The sequence below is a fragment of the Notothenia rossii genome, assembly GCF_949606895.1.
Source record: "Notothenia rossii genome assembly, chromosome: 1".
Taxonomy (NCBI): Eukaryota; Metazoa; Chordata; class Actinopteri; order Perciformes; family Nototheniidae; genus Notothenia; species Notothenia rossii.
Window position 1 is genome coordinate 18,462,174 of NC_136912.1, and position 20,093 is coordinate 18,482,266.

General features: G+C 38.7%; 2 protein-coding genes and 1 pseudogene across 4 annotated transcripts in view; 1 reads left to right on the top strand and 2 right to left on the bottom strand.

The window, feature by feature from the left end:
- The first annotated feature begins 1,232 nt into the window (after window positions 1–1,232).
- Window positions 1,233–3,671, top strand: LOC307046699 (lysozyme g-like; annotated as a pseudogene). Its single transcript, XR_013810536.1, has 8 exons — window positions 1,233–1,255; window positions 1,467–1,545; window positions 2,010–2,186; window positions 2,469–2,533; window positions 2,748–2,849; window positions 2,983–3,200; window positions 3,293–3,443; window positions 3,535–3,671. The product of XR_013810536.1 is annotated as a lysozyme g-like (transcript).
- LOC307046693 (uncharacterized protein) lies at window positions 3,482–8,749 on the bottom strand. Its single transcript, XM_079693196.1, has 6 exons — window positions 8,338–8,749; window positions 5,829–6,069; window positions 5,371–5,600; window positions 4,999–5,082; window positions 4,734–4,899; window positions 3,482–4,060 (listed from the first exon to the last, which is right to left on the bottom strand). The coding sequence occupies exons 2-6, from the start codon at window positions 6,022–6,024 to the stop codon at window positions 3,882–3,884; spliced, it is 855 nt and encodes a 284-aa protein (XP_079549322.1). The 5' UTR covers window positions 6,025–6,069; window positions 8,338–8,749; the 3' UTR covers window positions 3,482–3,881.
- Window positions 8,750–9,915: 1,166 nt separating this feature from the next.
- Window positions 9,916–20,093, bottom strand: part of evi5l (ecotropic viral integration site 5 like) — a 30,482-nt gene continuing 20,304 nt past the window's right edge. For both annotated transcript variants that reach the window (XM_079693181.1, XM_079693180.1), the window contains 7 exons: window positions 19,380–19,496; window positions 18,539–18,679; window positions 18,181–18,351; window positions 17,309–17,455; window positions 16,800–16,895; window positions 16,376–16,471; window positions 9,916–14,433 (listed from right to left, as the gene is read on the bottom strand). In XM_079693181.1, the coding sequence (XP_079549307.1) occupies window positions 14,116–14,433; window positions 16,376–16,471; window positions 16,800–16,895; window positions 17,309–17,455; window positions 18,181–18,351; window positions 18,539–18,679; window positions 19,380–19,496 (1,086 nt within the window). In that variant the 3' untranslated portion in view covers window positions 9,916–14,115. The remainder of the gene's footprint in view (window positions 14,434–16,375; window positions 16,472–16,799; window positions 16,896–17,308; window positions 17,456–18,180; window positions 18,352–18,538; window positions 18,680–19,379; window positions 19,497–20,093) is intronic.

Consider the following 20,093-nt stretch of genomic DNA (forward strand, 5'->3'; position numbering starts at 1 on the left):
TGCAAAATAACTTGAAGTTTTGTTAGGAATATTTGACACCAGAGTCAAACCTTTAAAACATATAGCTTATAAGATTAAACTTTGGCACAGGACCCCTTTAAAAGTCATGGCCACAATATGTAAATGCTTATAAAATGTTTTTGTTTTTTTTAAGTTGTTGATGTGTGAAGGGTGAGAATTTCTTTGATTCACAGGATTGTATCTTTTCAGACTACACAGACTGTGTATGTAATAGTGGCTCATGTTTGTAAAAATGATTTGGTTATGTAACTGTAGAGTTCCTTCAAGTCCTCTAGCAATGTCCTTATGTTGGTAACAACTGATTGCAGCGGCCAAAACCATATAAACTTAAAATGAAACTGCCCCCGAGGCACCTGTTGGAGAGTTTTACGTCCAAGGATCAAGTTGCGATAGTATCCTTTTCGTACAATTATTTTCATGATCCAATATCATCAAAGGTACATTGAACAGGTTTCCTATACTTGTCATTCAACTTTTCCTATAGCTTTTACTTGAATCACCCTGGTAAAAAAAAACATATGCCTATGCTGGTGCTCTAATCCTAGCACCACCTATCACCTGCTCCTAATATGTAGCAATATAAAGCTCCTACACTGATCTAATCATCTTATCATTAGAAGGTTATGCTTGTTGAAACTACTGGTGCCTCGTGGGAAACAGCTCAGCAGGACAAGCTGGGATACACAGGAGCTGATTTGATGAGAAAAAGTCATTAGTAGCCTTTATCTAAACCTCTTTTTGTGTAGTTGTTCTTTATGGATTTAGAGGGAAATACATAGTTGTTGATCTGGGGCCATGTTCCTGTCCTCTGTTTTTATTTATTTATAAAAGGTGTGAGGGCTTCTCACACCTTGACACAGACTGATGTAGGCAGGATGGAAAAGTAAAGGTCAAAAAACAAAGTTGGAGGTAGTTATGGATCCTGCTCTCATCGATACCATCATCTCCAGAGATTCCAGGGCGGGAAATGAATTGCAGGAAGGCTGGGGAGACTTGACCCAGGCAGAAGCCACAAACACTGCCGAACATTACTTTGACCTGTTACATCAGAGAGGGCTGTTTCTTTTTAAATGAGCTGGTATCATTTGAATTTCCTTTGCTTTTATCGATGCCAACCATCTCACAAAGGGGGGAGTCATAGTGAAACTGAAAGTAAGCATGCCTTATATTATATATCCTGCAACCCTGCAACAGATTCTCTTGATGAGAAGGAAACCACAAGAAGACAAAACAGGTGGGTGCCTGTGTTCATTTAACTTTGATACCATTTAAAGGTGGGGTAGGTAATTCACTTCAGAAACACTTTTTGTTATATTCCATGTGTAACAGATGTAAATATGCAGTGAGGTTTATTTAATTGAATTTTGTATAATCACACAAATTCTGTGTTTTATATTATTTTATTCTGTGTTCTTCATTTTATTGAACGTTAAATACCTGGGAAGGTCGGAGATCAGTGGGCGGAACCCCTGAAGTGTGGTCGCTGTGCGGGAAATGTATGCTGATCGTTTTATCTGTTGTCAGGTACGTGGCCCTTTTTGTAAACATTCCACGTGAGAGGAGTCACTGTGAAGGAAATTGATGAAACTGATCTTTTAATCTGTTGTCAGTCATTAAACAGAGATCGTCTCAATTTTGACACGATGATTTTAGTAATTGGATGTCTGTTTTTTAATAGAAAAGAAGCAGAGCAAATGACCGAACACCATAGGAGAAAATCTGTTTTTAAACTTAAAACTGCTGTACTCGATGTTTATACCACCTTAAACCACTGGGTGCGTTTGATTGGGAGAGAAGACCTCTTCAGATAATTCGGCTCAGAGTAAAAAATATCATAAAATACAAGATCTTAAGTTATCATAGAAAAAAGCTGAGCTAATGCTTGCTTGCAGCCCCTCCATTAAATGTCAGCCAAACTAGAGACACTCTGATTTCTAACTATACTGATTTATTTAGGTTTACTCACCGGATCCCATTGTTTTGGACAGCAGGAGACATCTGCAGATAAATACTTTGACTCCCAGTGAAACAAAACCCTTGAATGATGAACAATGAAGGAAGCTGTCGACAATAGACGGTGTATTATAGTTTTGATTTAGAGACCCCTAGTGGCAGACGATGACGGTGTGTCCCCTCAGGATCCCACACTTTGCAGCCTTCTCCAGGTGAGTTATAATTAGCTGAAAACGAAAAAAAGTAGTATACTGTACACTGTAGTCTTGTGTAAATAAGGCCTACTTAAATGCACTGCTATTAGTATACGATTGTATTCAGAGCCATTACTTACATTTTAAGCAAACTGCTTTCAAAGTGAGAGCGATGTCACATCATTAGAACATTTCTCTTGTAAACTGAAGTTATTGGCCATTATTGTTCGATATTGGCACTCATTATTTAACTTATTTTCTAGTAATTTGTTTTCACTTTATTCCTATCCAAGTATCCAGGCTTTATAAATCAAAGCCTAGAATAAACTCTCAAGTGGACGAATAAAGGAGAAACATGGGAAATGGTAAGAGCTTGTGTTGTTTTACTCTTCTGCTGATGAGACAAGTAACAGTCTACATACATTATATATTTTGATGTGCTACGTGTAGGCTGAGATTCACATTTAAAACGTACCTTTACTCAAGGTCCTTTTTGATTCCATGTTGTCTGCTTTCTATCAGTACATTTTCCTGAGCTCCTCATGCTTTCTAGGTGTGTTAATGAAAACTAATCTGCAGTAATAGGCTACATATTTGGAGGTAATGGCGACATCATGAGAGTTGAAACAGATGGTGCCTCAAGGGAAACAGCTCGAGCGGATTATGGGAACGACAGAAAAGGTACACTCTGCAGTGTAGAAACACAGGAGCTGATTTGATATTTACAGTACAACTACTTCAATATTTTGACAATGATAGATGAAAGTTTGTTGCAAAAAGGCCAAATTCCTGTTCTTATTTTGTTATCTATTAGGTGGAAGGTCTGTATCACGTGACATGGCACAGACTGATGCAGACAGAATGAAAAAGTACAGGTCTAAAATCAACAAAGTGGCAAAACAACATAACATTGATCCAGCTCTCATCGCTGCCATCATCTCCAGAGAGTCCAGGGCTGGAGCAGCACTGACAGATGGCTGGGGAGACTGGGACAAAGAAAGAGGAGCCTATAATGCCTGGGGACTGATGCAGGTTGTTTTAAATTATATTGTTTTACTCACATCCTCTTTGTGGAGCCTCACATTACATTGAAATAACAACATGTGTTTATCCCATTTCTATAGGTTGATGTTAATCCAGATGGAGGTGCACACGATCCAGAGGGTGATTGGGACAGCGAGGAACACCTCAGCCAGGCCACCGAAATATTGGTTGATTTTATTAAAATAATCCAGAACAAATTTCCTAATTGGAGCAGGTAGCAGCAGCTGAAAGGTTTGTTTTACTGAATCAGTAGACCGTAGTGCACCAACTCTGTTCAAACTTTTAATTAGGTTTGTTCTTATTTGTGTTAATTTCTCCGCAGGTGGGATAGCAGCCTACAATGTAGGGGATGGTAAAGTCAAGAACTATAAAGCTGTGGATTACTACACAACACATGGAGACTACTCAAATGATGTTGTTGCCAAAGCTCATTGGTACAAAGAAAAAAGGGACTATTAAAGCCTTTTTAAAAGCTGTTCATCACAAGAAAAAATGAAGTAAATGATGAATGAAAACCCTGCTGTGTTATTTGTCAAAACTAAATAAACATAATTCAAAAGTAAACACTGTATTTAATATGAGAGAAACTCAGAGTACTTGGTTTTTCTGGAAAAGAGTTTTCTGTCCTGAATGTGATGCCGCTGGTTTCGTAAAAAGGATGGGTCAGGGTCAGTGGTAGTTGCAGTGGTGCTCCTGGTGCTGCCGGAGGTCCACTTTGTGCTGGAAGCCGTGGAGGCAGCGAGGACAGTGGTAGGGCCGCTCGTCCCTGTGTTTACGGCTGTGGGTGATGAGGTTGGAGCTCTGGCTGAAGGCCTTCCCACATATCTGACACACATGGGGCTTCTCACCTGGAACACAAACAGAGCAAGTCATTTAAATACATAGGATGTTAAAATATTCATACATAAGACACTGCTCAGAGCTTTTGTCAAGCATATAGCATTTACACATGTAATACATCTCCTTTTTTTAAATGACTATTTGTTCACTAACTTAGTTTGTCCAAACATCTAATTTCTCACACATACAAAACTGTATTCTTAATATAATATAAGTCAAACAAAACAATTATACATTCCATTTGGAAGGCCTTAAATCCTAAAGCAGTCTTTTTACGTGAATGAAAAACTGAGTATGAAAATAAAATAAAAACATCAAGACTTCATAAATAAATACAAATAATTATAAAAACAGCCTAAATAATTATTAAATTGATACATTTAACCTAAATTACAATTTGTATACACATCTATGGGGATTATATCATAAAACATTGTTTAATAAAGCAAGAATGCTATGCTTGCTTTTTGGTCAACAGCATTAATAGGGATGATGTGTTGGCAAGATATTGTTAACCTACTGTAGAAGAAAGAAAATGCTATGTGGACACCTGGTGGTTCTCGGGCTAATTTACGTCTTAGAAATTAATATAAGTGATGTATGGAACATGAAATATTAATAATAATGATTCAATATTAGTTATCTCAGTATATTAAACATAAAGACGTGACACAAACCCACCAGTGTGTGTGAAGGTGTGTTTCTTCATGTCGGACTTCTGGTGGAACCTTTTGCCGCAGTACTGGCAGGGGTACGGCCGGATGTCTGAATGTATGAGGAGGTGAGTGGAGAGGGTGGAGGAGCGCTTGAACACTTTCCCACACACTGTACAGCCAAACGTCCTCTCCTGAAACAACAGGCACTGTTTAAGGATTCAGGAGTGATGGGCCCCATATGTGCATGAATTTGATTATTTTAGTGGAAGATAGTACGATTATTTACTGACCTTGCTGGACTTGATGTGTGCTGGTGAGCTGCTGCCATGACTCTTGCATATGTGAGTCTTCAAACTTGACAGACATGAAAATATCTGCAAATAGGAAATAAATACAATTAAACGAAAGTGAGACTTCAGGAGAATAAAGGTGGGAAACCAATTCAAATGTGAAAAAGTTGTTATGACCTTTGACCTTGTGCTTTCTTTTTTTCTTGTGCATTTGTATAGAAAGACTTGCTCCTACTTACTACCGTTAGGTAAAAAACATATCAAATTAACTTAAATGTATTTTCTTGCACTGCCAGTATAACTTCATCACTTTCAACCACGTCCTGTTAGGTCTACTTTAAATGTCTCAAATGAAACAGAGGGATGTCCTACTTTGCTACAGATTGGACACTCTTGTCTCCCGGCACTGATCTTCAAGCACCCGCTGCTCCTGGTCTCCCTCAGGATGTGAGGGTGCTGGGTCAAATATCCCAGTCCCACAGACAGTTTGTCTGGATATCCTGAGCGTACATGAGGCCTGGACCAGACCGCTGGTGCGTGAGGGCAAGACTCAACTTTCTCCACAGGACTAAAAGGACTGCAGGACTGAGCAGATCTACGGTCTGAGAACAAAGACAGACAGGTAAGTGGACTGACCTTCTTGTTCTGATATTCTGAAACTTTGAATTGATGCACTTTTGACAAATTGAAAAGAATAAGTTAAACTCAGTTCATTTAATAACGGCTTACGCAATAGTCCGACAATATTTAAATACAAAAATATTTATTCTGGATCCCAAACAGGCTGCTTACCACAAAGTATTGTGCTTTTTAAGTCAAATTTCACCCACCATAAGTTATGGGGCTGAATGGCTGAAGGTCACTTCCTTTAGAGTGGCTGTCTGCAGGCTGCTGCAGTAAAGCGATGGGCACTGTGCTACCATCGGGACTTCCTGGTGTGGAGAACACCAGGGGTGTGTCCCAGGCCCCCGTCTTTTTTACAAGGTAGTGAAGCCCTCCTCGCTTTACCAAGAAAGAACGAGGCATCACACAATAAGGAGGAAGAACCGCTCAACACCTAAAATCAGTCTTCTAGAGAGGGTAAGAAATACAATGCCAATGTTAGTTACGACATTCAAGTGTAAAGATTGAATGTATTATTGATTTAATATAATGGTACACCCTACATTTTCACACAGACCAGAAACTTCTTCGCATCTAAATCTGACCTAATACATATTTGTATTTTATGAAGACTAAACCAGAAGAAATGTGTAACACTGTGCAGCATTAGTTCCGATGTATGTACCACTCAATATACTTTTGGCCCAAAAGAGGGCACCAGAACTGTATACAATGGTTTGTTTCCTGCATTGGTGTAAACTCTGCATTAACATACAGTATACCATTTAACAAAAAATAAATAAACGCCAAAACATTTTTAGTTCAAAAAATGTGTAACATGTTATGTCATGATTTGTTAGTAGGTTAAAATGTTGATGTTACAAATGATATCAAATTTAATTTTTGTGTTTAAATGGCAGGACAATACAAGGCCCTATATTAAGTGTAATGAGAAATGTTTTCTCATTACAGATGTTTTCAAGGTCTCGTGCCGGATGTTGTTTTGCACAGAGATGCTCTAGACGAGGTGATGTTTGTGGTCAGATGATTGTTCCCCCTAGCCCAGTTTACCAGGAGCCCCTAAGGATGATTTGTCATATCTACCAATATAATTAATTTTCTTATTTTTTGGTCTTTTAATTTCTGCTTGACAAACTCCGGTTAGCCTGTCATATGTTTTTGATCAGCATTAGATTACTTGACATTAAAGGCCACTGCAGAGATGTTTCTCGTATGTGTTAAGCTACGGTAACACTGCAGTTGAAAGCGAGCCAAATCTAAATGAAACTGACACTTAGAACTACATTTATCAGAATTGCAAATATATCTCTTAACTGCAACACATTTCATGACACAGTGTTATCACTCAAAGGTGAAGCTGTTAGGGAAAGTGAGGTGTTAAAAAAAAGAAAAAAATGTTACCTAAAAGTATTTTTGAAATAGTTAAATGATGAGGACTTGAATAAAAAAAAAACCCTGCTGTAAATGTTTGTATTTTCACCTGGATAAGAGTAAAGCATCACTAAACGAGGACAACATCGCTTTTACAAAATAATGTTCAGTCTCTACAGGAGCTATTCTCTGAAAATAAATGGCTGGCACGATCATAAATGATAAGATTACTAAAGAGGATTGGCGAGACAGAGGGATCTGTTGAAATGCTCCAACAAATGAATAAGACTTGTTTCAAAAACATAACAACTGTAACATTGATGGATTACAAGGTTTGCATCATAATACCAGCCATGTTGAATCGATTTCATTTCATTTTCTACGGGACGGTTCATTTTGTATGTTTCACCTCTAAGGTTGTCTGCAACAGTACTCAGATATTAAAGTACCAACACAACAATGTAAAAATACTACCATACAAGTAAAAGTCCTGCATAGAGTTGAAGTGAAAGCATCATCAGCTAAATATAGTTTAGAAAACTCTACCATTAGTTGACTTTTTATCACATAATACATTTTATATGATGATATTTAGATCATTAGAACTGATGCAATAAGAAGCATTTTACTTTTGCAGCTGCTCAAGTAGGAGCTAGCTTTAACACATTTATTTATATATATATAGTTCAAGAGACTCCTAAAATAAAATAAAAGGGTTAGGATCCATGTTGTTTGTTTGAATCAAAAATACATTTAAAAACATCAACCATTTTCTGTTGACAATATATGTCCTAAATAAAAGATGATGAGATGGCATTAATTCAATAACAAGCTCAAATAAATGTTATACGATACATTCGGCTATAAAGAACTTTACCGTTTAGTTCAGAAGGATAAGAGTTAAACTGGTGTTGACTATCGAACAAACATTATGAAATGTACAGTCAAACTAAAGAAGTTATATGTCTTTTCCTTGACAGCTTTCTCGTGCCTTATATTTATTTGATCTGTGTTAGCAATAGCTCTTTAACAATTGTGTTTATAACTGTAATTTTAACAGATAACTCATCTTCTGACTTCACATTTAAAAATAATGTAATCTTGTTTTAGGCGTTTTCCCCTAATTACTGAGACAATTAAGAGAAAGATCCGAATGACATTACATAACAAGGTGATTATCACCTGAACTCATAAAAAGTAGATTTGCGGAATAAAGCTCATTACTTCTGAAATAATTCAACACTATTAGTTTGAGCCTTGAGGGAAAATATTGACACATTTTAACCTAAGTAGCTTTTAATCACCTTAAAATATAGTTTTCAGAAATAAAATGGAAATACTCACCAGACTTTTAAATTCCAACAGTTCTTCTTAACGTCACACATACACTTTGTCAACTACTTTAATAGTGATTAAAGACAATGTGAAGTCAGTGTGTAAAATGTGAGGTCAGTCTTGTTTGTGAGCCGTTGATCTTCTCTGCAGGTCCGTGATGAGAGTAAAAAAGGACGAGGAAGTGTCTCAGCTCTAACATCTCTGATGCGACAACCACACTGCTTCCTCACACACAAACCTACACACTGCACACACTCAATGCAGCATTACATCTGTCCAACTACTTAAAACTAAAACAATCTACTTTCTGGTGCAAGTTGTTATATGTTGCAGTGGTTCACAAACTAAACCCAACCACAGATTATTCTAGGGAAGACAGATAAAGCAGATGTGAGAGGAAGAGCTTGGTGGACGACTTCTTCAGAAAGTGTTGACATACTATGTTGACACACACACACACAGTTACAAAATAACCATCGGGGTCAAGTTTGAAAAGAAGCTGGTTGGTGTAACAGCAAATTCCCTTGAAGGGAATTAATTGAAAACAATGTTAAATGAATTGCAGAAGGAGACACAGAAAGAGAAACTGTGAATAATAAAGGTGTTAAATGTGAAACACTATTAAACACACACCAATACTAAACGGATCTATGTGTTTCCCTAACAAATGCACGTTTTACTCATGGTTGAGTATCAGTTGTCAGATTCAATGTTTAAAGGTGGGGTAGGTAATTTTGGAGAAACCAGCTCGAGTGCGCTAGAATTTGAAAATACACAACCGGAACAAATCTGCCACTTCCTTACAGAGCCCCTCCTCCAACACACACGAACGCGCACATGACCAATGAGGCTACGAGAGAAGTTTGTGCACAGATGGAAGGCTGAGAGGCAGGTAGGCCATCCAGTCATTTTAGCCGGGCCGGCTTTTTATATTACTACGGCTTCCACAGATGACATTTTGTTATGGATTTTTTGTCAAAGCACTTAAGATATTCATTGCTATCGGGATGTTAAGAGCATTCCATGGAATATAACAAAAAGTGTATCTCAAGCCGGTTTCTCAAACTTACCTACCCCACCTTTAAGTGTCAAATTGCATTATGTCCTATGTGTTGACCTTGTTTTTTGTTTTATACATCTTTGTGCGTGTTAATGTCTTTAAGGGCTAAAATCCCAAAGTTTCTCTCCCACGCTCTCAACCCCCGCCTTAACTTCTGTAACATAGTGACATCACTATGTAACACTTAAAAACAGTCAAATTGTATGTGACAGGCTAAGGGGTGGGACATTTCTAAGTGGTTGACTAATCACAACAGAGCCGGCCAGCTAACCAATCAGACGGACTGAGCTCTGGTTTCAGACAGAGGGGGAGAAGAGGTGCTGCAGCACAAGCAGTATGAGAAAAATAAAGACCGGTTAAAGTAGGTAAACATGTCACAGTAGAGGCAAAAAATACAAATATGAACCCATTTAGCATATTAGGGCCCCTTTAATGTTAGCTTCATCTTTTAGTTTAGTTAGCCGTGCAACCCTTAGCAACACCTGGCAGTTACAGTGTCTGTTTACATATTCAACACAATTCATCTCTAAAATAAAACATATTTTATTGTGGTAATCACAAACAACACCTTAATATAATGAAAGTTGGTTAATAATTTAGCGTTGCTAAGATACGGTTGAGATTTAAGTTAACATAATCCCCCAGTAAAAAAACACAATCAACACATTTGGGCCATTACAAAGGCGCAATGTCAAAGTTTATTTTGTATCATTCATAGGATACACAACACTGAAATGATTTTTTCCCCCATCATACTGGAATTCATATAATCTTTACTGTCATTATATATATTCGATAACAACATCTGTTGAATTGCAAGACAGAAAGAGAGAGGGTGATCTAGTTCCTGGGTATGATGCTGTGGAAATCAAACGGCCGTCACATACAGCACATAGTATATCGGAGAAATCCTACTCCAGACTAATCAACACTTTTTGTGAGGAAGAACTCACATGTGACACACAATTTTGCTCTGCATTGTCTTTTTCCCCCACTTTAGATCAGGGCAATTGTTGGATAATCCAGTTTCAAGATGATACATCTGGAGCAACACAGTGTGAGCGTATTTCAGTCCACACATCACTTTATATTACATGGCTGTCTAATGAAGGGCTGTAGTGGCTGACTGTCAATTAAACACTTGGTAAACTAACATGAAGTCGCTAAGCAAGTGTGTAAAACGACCTACCTGTATGGCACATTAGGATGTTTAATCAATATCGTCTTGTGTAATGCTGTTAGCAGGAGAAACAAAAGTAGGCTGGTAATTATAAGAATAATACTAAGGATGAGAGCTTGTACCATATTTAAAGTAATTTACAAACATATTAAAAGGTTTTTGTCACAGTAGATAGAGTTGTATTCAGACAGCGGTGAACACAGAGCACCATCACTGTGTCGCAATTTGTTTAAGACACTGAGCACTGATCTTACTACAGATTAGGGTTCATTTTGGAAAGGAAACTGATACTCAGCACTGAATAAAAGCTTCCTAAATGTCGGACTTAAATCTAAATTAAAATAATTTATTTAAAATCCTGAAGATTTGAGTTAGTGATTCATCTGACTTAGTTAGTGATGGGGATGTTTTATTGAAAAAGCTCCCAGCGATCAGATAGAAATGCTCCAAGTGGTTACTCAGAAATGCAAAAGACGAGAACACATTTTCCATTTGTTCACACCAGAGCCAAACTAATAATTGGCCCACAGGACTGATAGCTTCACAATGTTTTAAAAAAAAGAAAGAAGAGTAACGGGTCACGTTATACAATGAAAATAAGTGAGACCATGTGTCAAGTATTTCTGAAAGCGTTTACTGGAACATGAGAGAATGAAAGTCCCCTATGTTTTCAGACCCATGTTGCCTTGTGCATCACATGAATAGCATGCATCAGGTCCAATGCGAAAATCCATCTTTTCCAGTTAATCCTTTCATCCATCAGTCAAATAAATGCGATTATATGATAAGAGCCATAAATATGTGTTGTAATAAAATATGTTTAATGGAATGATCTTAAGGATTATAACTCTACTAAGTGAGGAATTCAGCCTAAGTCTCATCAATTAAAGAGCTGCTGCCAGTTGGACAAATAACTTAACACTCATTTGGTGTGACAGCACCAAGCACCCTTAACACTTATTCTAGTGTAGATTTCAGTTGCTACACCCCTCAATGACCAATAAAAGCTGTTATTTGCAACAGTATGGTGGGCAAACCAACATCCTCTTTCCTTATTTCTTAGAAGACTGCAGACATCCTCTTCTTTGACATTCCTTCATTTGGTTCACAGAAACGTTAGTAATGAAAGTCGGTCTTTTGAGAGTTTACAGAAAATCTGAAAAAGAAACTGAAGTGCAAGGCAAAGTCAGAATGGATGATTTTGAATCACAATACTTAGATGACGTCAAGCCTGCAGAGCTGAATACAATAAGAAATTAATTGATCATCCACACCATTTTGTATTGCTTAACTTCATAAGCAGACTTCCCCTTTCTCTGTAGTGAAAAGAGCGGTCACTGCTCTACATTTGTCACCCTGTTTGATATATCTATACAAACTCAACATTTTCAGTAAAACTTGACAGACAGTGACACAGCTTTAAATTGTTTCCTTATACTTTGTGCCAGTTACACTGTATATTTTATATTTCTCCATACGTTTTACAACCCTTTTTCTCTACACAGAATATATTAACGTTTGATATGTAAAATATTTTTCACCCAGACCCTCTCTGTTATCCCTTTCGATATTTAAACTACTCTCTCCACTTTCATCGGCCCACATGCTGCAGTTTTAGCTGTCAAAAAGTGATATGAGCATTTGAACTGGAGAGTACAGATCAGCACTGTTACCTGAATTTCTTTGGGCTTGTATGGGACACTGACAATTGAAGGAATTGTTTGACATTCTGGGTGAGAACGAGGACTGAGAATACTGTCATGCCTATCTGTTAGATATGAAGCTACAGGGGTTGGTTGTCTTATATTAGCATAAAGACTGCAAACAGGCTAAAACAGCCAGCCTGGCTCTGATGCTAACTAATTGAAAGTTGTGACTTTGAAAAGGGAAATACCAAATCTTCCTTTTACAAATTCAAAGTAAACATACTAAGCCATATTGCATGTTTGCTCAAGAGATTAAGCTAGCTGCATCACCCTTATTTGTAGTTAATAAGCTAACATTAGCAAACACCAGGTAGCTCTTGCATTGTAGCTGTAATTTTAATTGACATTTCTGAGTCAGTTCACTGACTTTATGATGTAACATATTCTTCTTTGTTACTGTTACTTTAGTGTACCATTTTAAAATGTCAGTTCATGTCAAAAAACGTTTTCAATTTAAAATGATGGATGAATATATGGCTAAGCTAGGCTAACTATCTGCTGGCTGTAGCTTCTTTTCTTTTTTTTACAGACTTTTAAGGAAGTGGTGTCAACCTTCTCATCTTACTTTCAGCAGGAAAGCAACTTAATGTTCCTAAATGTCAAACAATTCCTTTTGAATTGCACATAAACAATGATTATGCGTTTGAAGAAAAAGCACAATAGCTCCGCAGGGAATAATCAAGTTATTCAATGTTCAGTTTTTTAAGGATTTGATCAGTCTGCACAGTAGCCGTCACAGAATCTATGGTAACAGGAGGTTACATGTTGACCTCTAAAATATTACACAAAAAAATACAGAAAACTAAATAAATTCAAAATCATAGCAGCACATTTTAGTCTCTGAAACACTCACAGTAAGTAAACCTGTAACAGACGACTCGTTGGCACAAAGGACGGTGTAGAAAGTTTGGCCTCTGTCGGTATCTACACTCCTATAGTTACATATATATATATATAAAAAAAATAAGAATATCAAAATAAATTACAACATATATAAATAATTAAAAATGACAAAAACAAAAGATTTGGCAACATTAAGTTTCTTCCTTTCTTTTCTTGGGTCATGTTGAATAAGTTTTGATATGAGGTGTTGTATTAACTCACCTGGCTTCTTGTCATCTGCAAGCCACAGACAGACAGCACACATAGTATGTTAAAGAGTTCATGATTCATTACTGAATGCAATATTGTGATATCCCTTCAGTTTGATGGGTTTATACAGTATTCCTGCACTGCACCTCTTCCTCTCACACTCACCAACTTTTAATTTCTGATACTTCTCTACTACCGAGAGGTAAATTGATCACTAATAGATTTTTTTGTGTGTTTCTACCAATTTAGAGCATAAAAAGGGAAAAGACAGGATAAATAACTCTGAACCAATCAGGAAGAAGAGTCACATAGGGTAGACCGAGCATCCAGTGTCACCTTAGCTTAGGGAGTTATTTTCTGTCTACCCATGTTTCAGTCCTCCTCAAAGTCCCAGGTCCAGGTCTGCTGTGCGATCTCGAGCAGCGAGGGGCAACAGCAGTCTCATTGGCCCAGATTCAGTCCATATTATTGGGTGTTACATGTTTATGTTTGCATGGTGTCTGGAGCTGTTTGTCTTTGTCAGGGAACATAGGAATGGACTGCGTGGGGAACACGATGGTGGAGATGAATGGGGAGTAATGATCAGGAGAGGCCCAATCAATACCACAATGTCTGCATCGATGTAAACACTGGAGAAGCGAGTAGGATTATACAGCCCGTGTTTACAGAAGCAAAGTGTTGTCCTGTAGAGCTCTGGCATCTCTTTAGTTCAAAGAAAGCAAAATAAACCTTCACCCCCTCTCTAGGTCTCAGTTATCCAGCGCCTCGGCGCACACCATGCTGCTATACAGCTGCTGAGGGTCCGGATGTGTCAGAACCCGCTCCTCTGCCTCGCTGTCTGTGCTGCCCTCACTATCGAGGCGGGCAGACGGGTGACACTGGCTGGACAGGCTGGGGTACAGGGCGTTGGGAGGCAGCGGGCTGGGGAGGAGGTCCTCGTCCGAGCTTAGGTAGTCCCCTTCTGCGGAGGTGGGGCTGGTAAGACAGAGATCCTGGTAGTTGGCACTTCCTCCTCCACTGCTCACCCTGGAGCTGGGCGCGGCCTTCTGCCCTCGCATCTGCCTGATCTGAATTCAGAAAAAATATTTTACTTTAGACGACCCTACAGGAAGGTTTAAACTATATTTCAGTGCATTTTTAAAAAAGGCATTATCGTGCTTTGCTTGACAAAAAATCCCAAGACAAGACAAACTCCTTCGTAGAGTTTTTGGACATAATTGAAGAAATGTAAGAAATGAATAAAAATATATATGCTTTAAAATTACGTTAAATATGTCTGATTAGACTTTGCAAAAGCATTAAACGTTAGGTAATGTGCTGGATATTTTTTTTACAGGTTGCAGTACGTGAGAAACACCTACTGAAAAACCCACTGACCTGATTCCTGCCCACCATTTGAGGTTGTGAAAGTAGGGCAGAGGGTCTTTACAGCAAAATCTGAGCAATATAAATCTCCCACCTGTCAGGTGCAAGAACTTGATAAAAAAAATAAAAATAAAAAGGATGTGTTTGCGTGTTCTCAATGTCTGCTGTCCAGCTCTCAGATTACGGTGGTAGTTCTCGTGTGATAGAAGGGCTTCCACCGCAGTTTATCTTCACATGCATGTTTTTAGCGTGTTAACCTTGCATGCACCGCAGTGACTCATGACAAATCTCAGAGGTTTATCTTTCCCCCTTTCACACACTCAGGCTAGCTGTAGTGCTGGGGGAGGGGAAACCAGTGGTTAACCAATGGAAATGTTTTGAATACATCTCACTGCTCTTCAAGCTACAGCACAACAAGAACACAAGTGATTTTTCTATCAGTTTTTGCAATAAGAACAGGTTAATGAATATATTAAAAGTGCTTACTTCATGCAAAGCTAAACACACAAAGAATAATCTGTCATCATAATTTATCACTGTAAATATGATTCAATAAAATGATCGGCAGGGCTATACTGAGATTTTTGTCGATGGTTCACTGCTTCCTCAGCTTTAATCAAGAAAGTTTCGGTCTCATTTATAAAACCACTTGCTTTGATGAAAAATGGTGGGGAGAGTAGAAGAAAAGAGAGGAGCGGTAAAGGGCAGGGCAGTCTCATCACACCCCCTTACTTTGAAGTCTTAACGCTTCCCTCCATGTCACGCACTGCGACTCTCTGAATGAACAACCTCAGAGTGAATGTTGTGGGAAAACTTTGAGTCTACGAAGCAGGGTGGGAAAGATCATCAAAAACCAGACATAAAATTAAATGCAAAGTTTGTTATCAGCTCAACTTGAGATAAATGTTTTAACCAGACGGAGACCAAGTGAGCTAACAGCTGTAAAACAATGCAACAAATCTTAAATGTCAAGGACTGATTATCATCTTTCAGATCTAAATGAACCGTAAACCAAATAGTGAGAAAATAGTAGGTTGTTGGGGGAAAAGCAGGGGTCCCTTATGACAAGGACTACATCGACAGCTCAGTGAGGGTGTCTGGGTGGATGTGGTGTCAGTAGTCAGGCTGTAGATGACAGGATTCTTCTGTAGTGGTTAGCACTCTGCAAGGTATCTATCTGCATCTATCTATGGTATACACGCAGTGTGTGTTATATGTGCAGGCCATTTTAAAGCATTCTCACCAGTAAAAACTAAATCATTAAGTTTAGATTTTTGTAAAACATGCATTTGTCAGATGTAAACTTGATACATTATAATAAAGATGATAAAATATCAACCAGGAAAATCTCGCGCAAATCTCGCAATGTTTAGGAAAGTGAACAATTATTTGTGGATCCGCCCTGTGATTGAATCCACTCCAAAATGTAATAGGTTCTTCCTCTGCCAATGCTAAACTCTTAGACCAAGGTTAATTCAAATCACAGCAGTAGTTTTTCTTTATTCCTGCTGACTAACAGTCAACCGAAACCAAAACATAACCTCTTTGGCCTGGGTTACAATTGCTGCAACTACACAAGAAACCTTTGCAGACTCTAACTACATTTTGAATCATCTGTCACTTGGTCAGATTTGTGTGTCCAACCTCATTCTTAAGCTCAGCGATCTGATCCCGCAGCGCGTTGATGTACTGTCTGGAGTCTGAGTGGTTCAGCTGGCCCTGGATCAGCCCTTCCTCCCTCTGTAGAACACATTTGACATATTTGGTGTTAAATTCTTTGTTGCAATATTGTTGAAAAATCATCCACACATATACTTCAACATCTACATATAGAGATTGATAAGCCAACGATAGATCGGTCTCAAATATCCAATTTTCATGTAGCAGACTGTAACCCTGTGTAACTGTTGAGTTAACAAAACTCAGAGCTTCACATCAGATAAGACTGGAGACATAACCACTTAAAAAGATAGTTGAGTAGCCTAGTTGCTTTCATCATACTCAGAAAAACACATGTTTATATTCTGATATTTATTGAAAATGATCGTATAGCCAACCCTTTACACACCTGTATCTCAAGATCAGCAACCTTCTGCCTGAGTTCAGCCATGGCAGCCATACTGTCTGCTTCCCTCAGTCGAACCGCCATCACCTCCTCTTTACTCTGCATGTATGGGGGAAGAGAGGCAATAAATAACCTGCTTAACAGCTTGGACTACGTATATACTGGATTTCAGGGAAGGATATTGCATCATAAACTGTCTACGTCTTCCATATCTTATTCCTTTATTGCATCTGTTCCCAGAATATAGTCAGAATAATTTCCCGTCGATTGTTCGTGCAACCTTTTTTATTTTCTGTTCTACAAAATCAGTATCTTTCAATTATTCTGTTGTTCCCTTTCTTTTTATATGTTTCATCACCCTTTGCTTGATTTTCCTGTTCAGTTTTTAGTGTCTCCTTACGAATGCAAATATATTTTACTTTTCATAAAGCTTGAACAAGAAATCATCCTTTCTACTTGTGCCTTCCCTCGCCTCCTGCTATTTTAGTTTTTCCTCTCTCATACAATCAGACCTTGCAGTCGTGCTCGGACTGCTTCCTTTTCATCTCGTTGAGCTGGGCCTGGAGAGCTTTGTTCTGATTGGCCAGCATCTGGATCCGGTCCTGCAGTGCGGAGCGTTCCTGATCGTTGCGACCAATCAGCTTGCTGTGGATCTGGTTCTGAAGTGAAGGAAGTCAAATGGGAGAAAGGTTGGTGATATGGTTGAGAATGTGATTCAAATCAAATATACTTTTTTTTATTCCGCAAATATCTCTAGATGAAAAATAATAACAAACAAAAATCTGGTGTTCACACAGAGCCATGTATCTGAAAATGAGAAACAAACACATGGTCTGCAGCCGCTTGGGTCAAGAAAGAACATTAATGTATAAAGAGATAAGTAGTGGGAGGGAAAGGGATGGTAAATCTGGAAGGAAGTCCTTATTTCGGTGTTGGGTCAATGACATTATAAATAAAGGCTATTGCGATGTGTTTAAGTGAATGTCCACCAATCTCATAATCTCAATTTTGGGGCAAACTATCTTTCTTTTATTGTATTTGCTGATGGCACAATGTATTACAATCTCACAAATACTGAAATGATTCCCAAAGATAGTCTTAATTTTGTTAATAGACCCACAATGGACATTCTCTTATTGATTATTTCTTTTATCATTTTGCAATAAAAATTAACACCGCAGGGATGGTCTACTTTTATTGTTTTATCATCACTAACCCTATGTGTATTCATCTGTGTAGGCAAGAAAAGGACAGGCAAAGATTGTATACCCTCTATGACTGACTGACTGACTGACTGACTGACTGACTGACTGACTGACTGACTGACTGACTGACTGACTGACTGACTGTGTGTGTGTGTGTGTGTGTCCACAGTATGTCTGACCTGGCTCTCCAGCTGCAGGGCTTTGAGTTTGACCTCTCTGAGCTCAGCTTGAGCCTGGGCCTCTCTCAGTCTGACCGTCATCAGTTTGTCCTGCAGCTCGTTCATGGCGTTCTTCTTCGGGGACTCCTTCCAGTGTCCGCCCCCTGTGCTGCTGCCGCGGGACATATGTTGCTGCGGAAACACAGAGTAGCACACTTTTAACTCTCCTGCCACCACCAGGGCACCTGGACATGCACACATAGATGGTTGTAGACATGTAGAGGAACAGCAGCAGTGTGTGTGTGTGTGTGTGTGTGTGTGTGTGTGTGTGTGTGTGTGTGTGTGTGTGTGTGTGTGTGTGTGTGTGTGTGTGTGTTACCTGCCAGCGCTGGTTGAGATCAGTGACGGTGTCCTGCATCTCTCTGAATGAGCGCAGCGTCTCCATCTCCCTCAGCTTTATCTGCTTCAGCTCCTCCTGCAAAGCCGCCACGTTGTTCTCATCAGGCAGGCAAGAGCTTCGCTGGATAAAAAAAAACATGTCATGTTTACAGTTTAAAATAATTACTTGAAATCAACTTTCAACCAAAGGGATAACAATAGATGAAATAATAAGGGGTCCATAAAGTTTTATCCTGTGGTCCATGAACGCCGGGACCAAATTTAATGTAATTCCATCCAATTATTGTGGAGGCATGTAACTGAAAACCTGTCAGTGTGTAAGTCAAAATATCAAGTGGTCACTTTCACGATTTGCACGAGGATCATTTTCATTAACAGAGCCAAGGATGGCACAGAGAAAGGTTCAGGGGATCACTAAAGTCAGAAGGCTTCGTGCTTGGGGGACAGTGAAGGTCTGCAAAAGATTTCATCCATCTAATAGATATTTCAAAAATGTCAGTCTGCACCAAAGTAGTGGAACAACTAACTTATCAACAGTTGACATTGACATGGATTAGAGATAGACTGCTAGCATTAATAAACATGTTTTAAATACTAGTAAATATATAATAGTAAGAGAAGAAGGAGTAAGAATTGTCTCAACACCTTTTTAAGTCAATAAGACACATTGAAATGTCAACACCAAACACTTTGTTTGGTGTTAACATTTCAACTTGGTTTGCATGAGAAGATCTTTAACACATTCACAGTTACATTCACAGGCCTGCAAGTGTCTCTAAACGTTCACACTCCCTTCCCCTCTCTCTCCTCTGTCAGCTCACCTTCTCCAGATCGAGGACCTTGTCTTGCATTTCTTTCAGCGCCCCCAACAGTTCGGCCTCATGCATTCTGGACTGCTCCAGCTGCATCTGCAGGTCGGTCACAAACGGCTCTGTGTACTGAACAAACATCACTGGTGTTACATACAGCAGGTCTATCATGTAACAGCGCAACTTTGACCATTTGTTGTTCAGCTTTCGGAGAGATCGTTAAGTATAGATATTTATTTCCTAATGGGTATACGGAGAAGACGAAGGACCTTGTTTGGACCTCAACAAATTGTTGTTACTTAAATTGTTTTTGAGTCATGCAGACTGATTGCTTGTCATGGCTATGAGCTCAGTTATTTTACCACAGTGTTTCAAGAAGTGTGAATTCCTCCACATACTGCTGCTTGTTTCTGTTTCTGTTGTCTCAAGTTGAGTATTAATAATACACTGTCAAGCACGCCCTTTGCCATTTGTTTTTGAGTGACAACATTTCCAAATAATGTTTTTACATAATGGGAAGGCAGAACCGGTTTGAAAGCAGTTCATTTCCAGCCACACACCAATAGTTATTACACTGTTATACCTAGATTCTTTCACAAATAAATCATGAGCATCTTTTATAACATGCCACTTTTACTATTCTTTGTTAATATCTGCAGCTAGCCGCATGCAGCAACAGAAGGAAACTAATTAAAAAATAAATCAGCAGTTTTTCCTGTTCTGTGG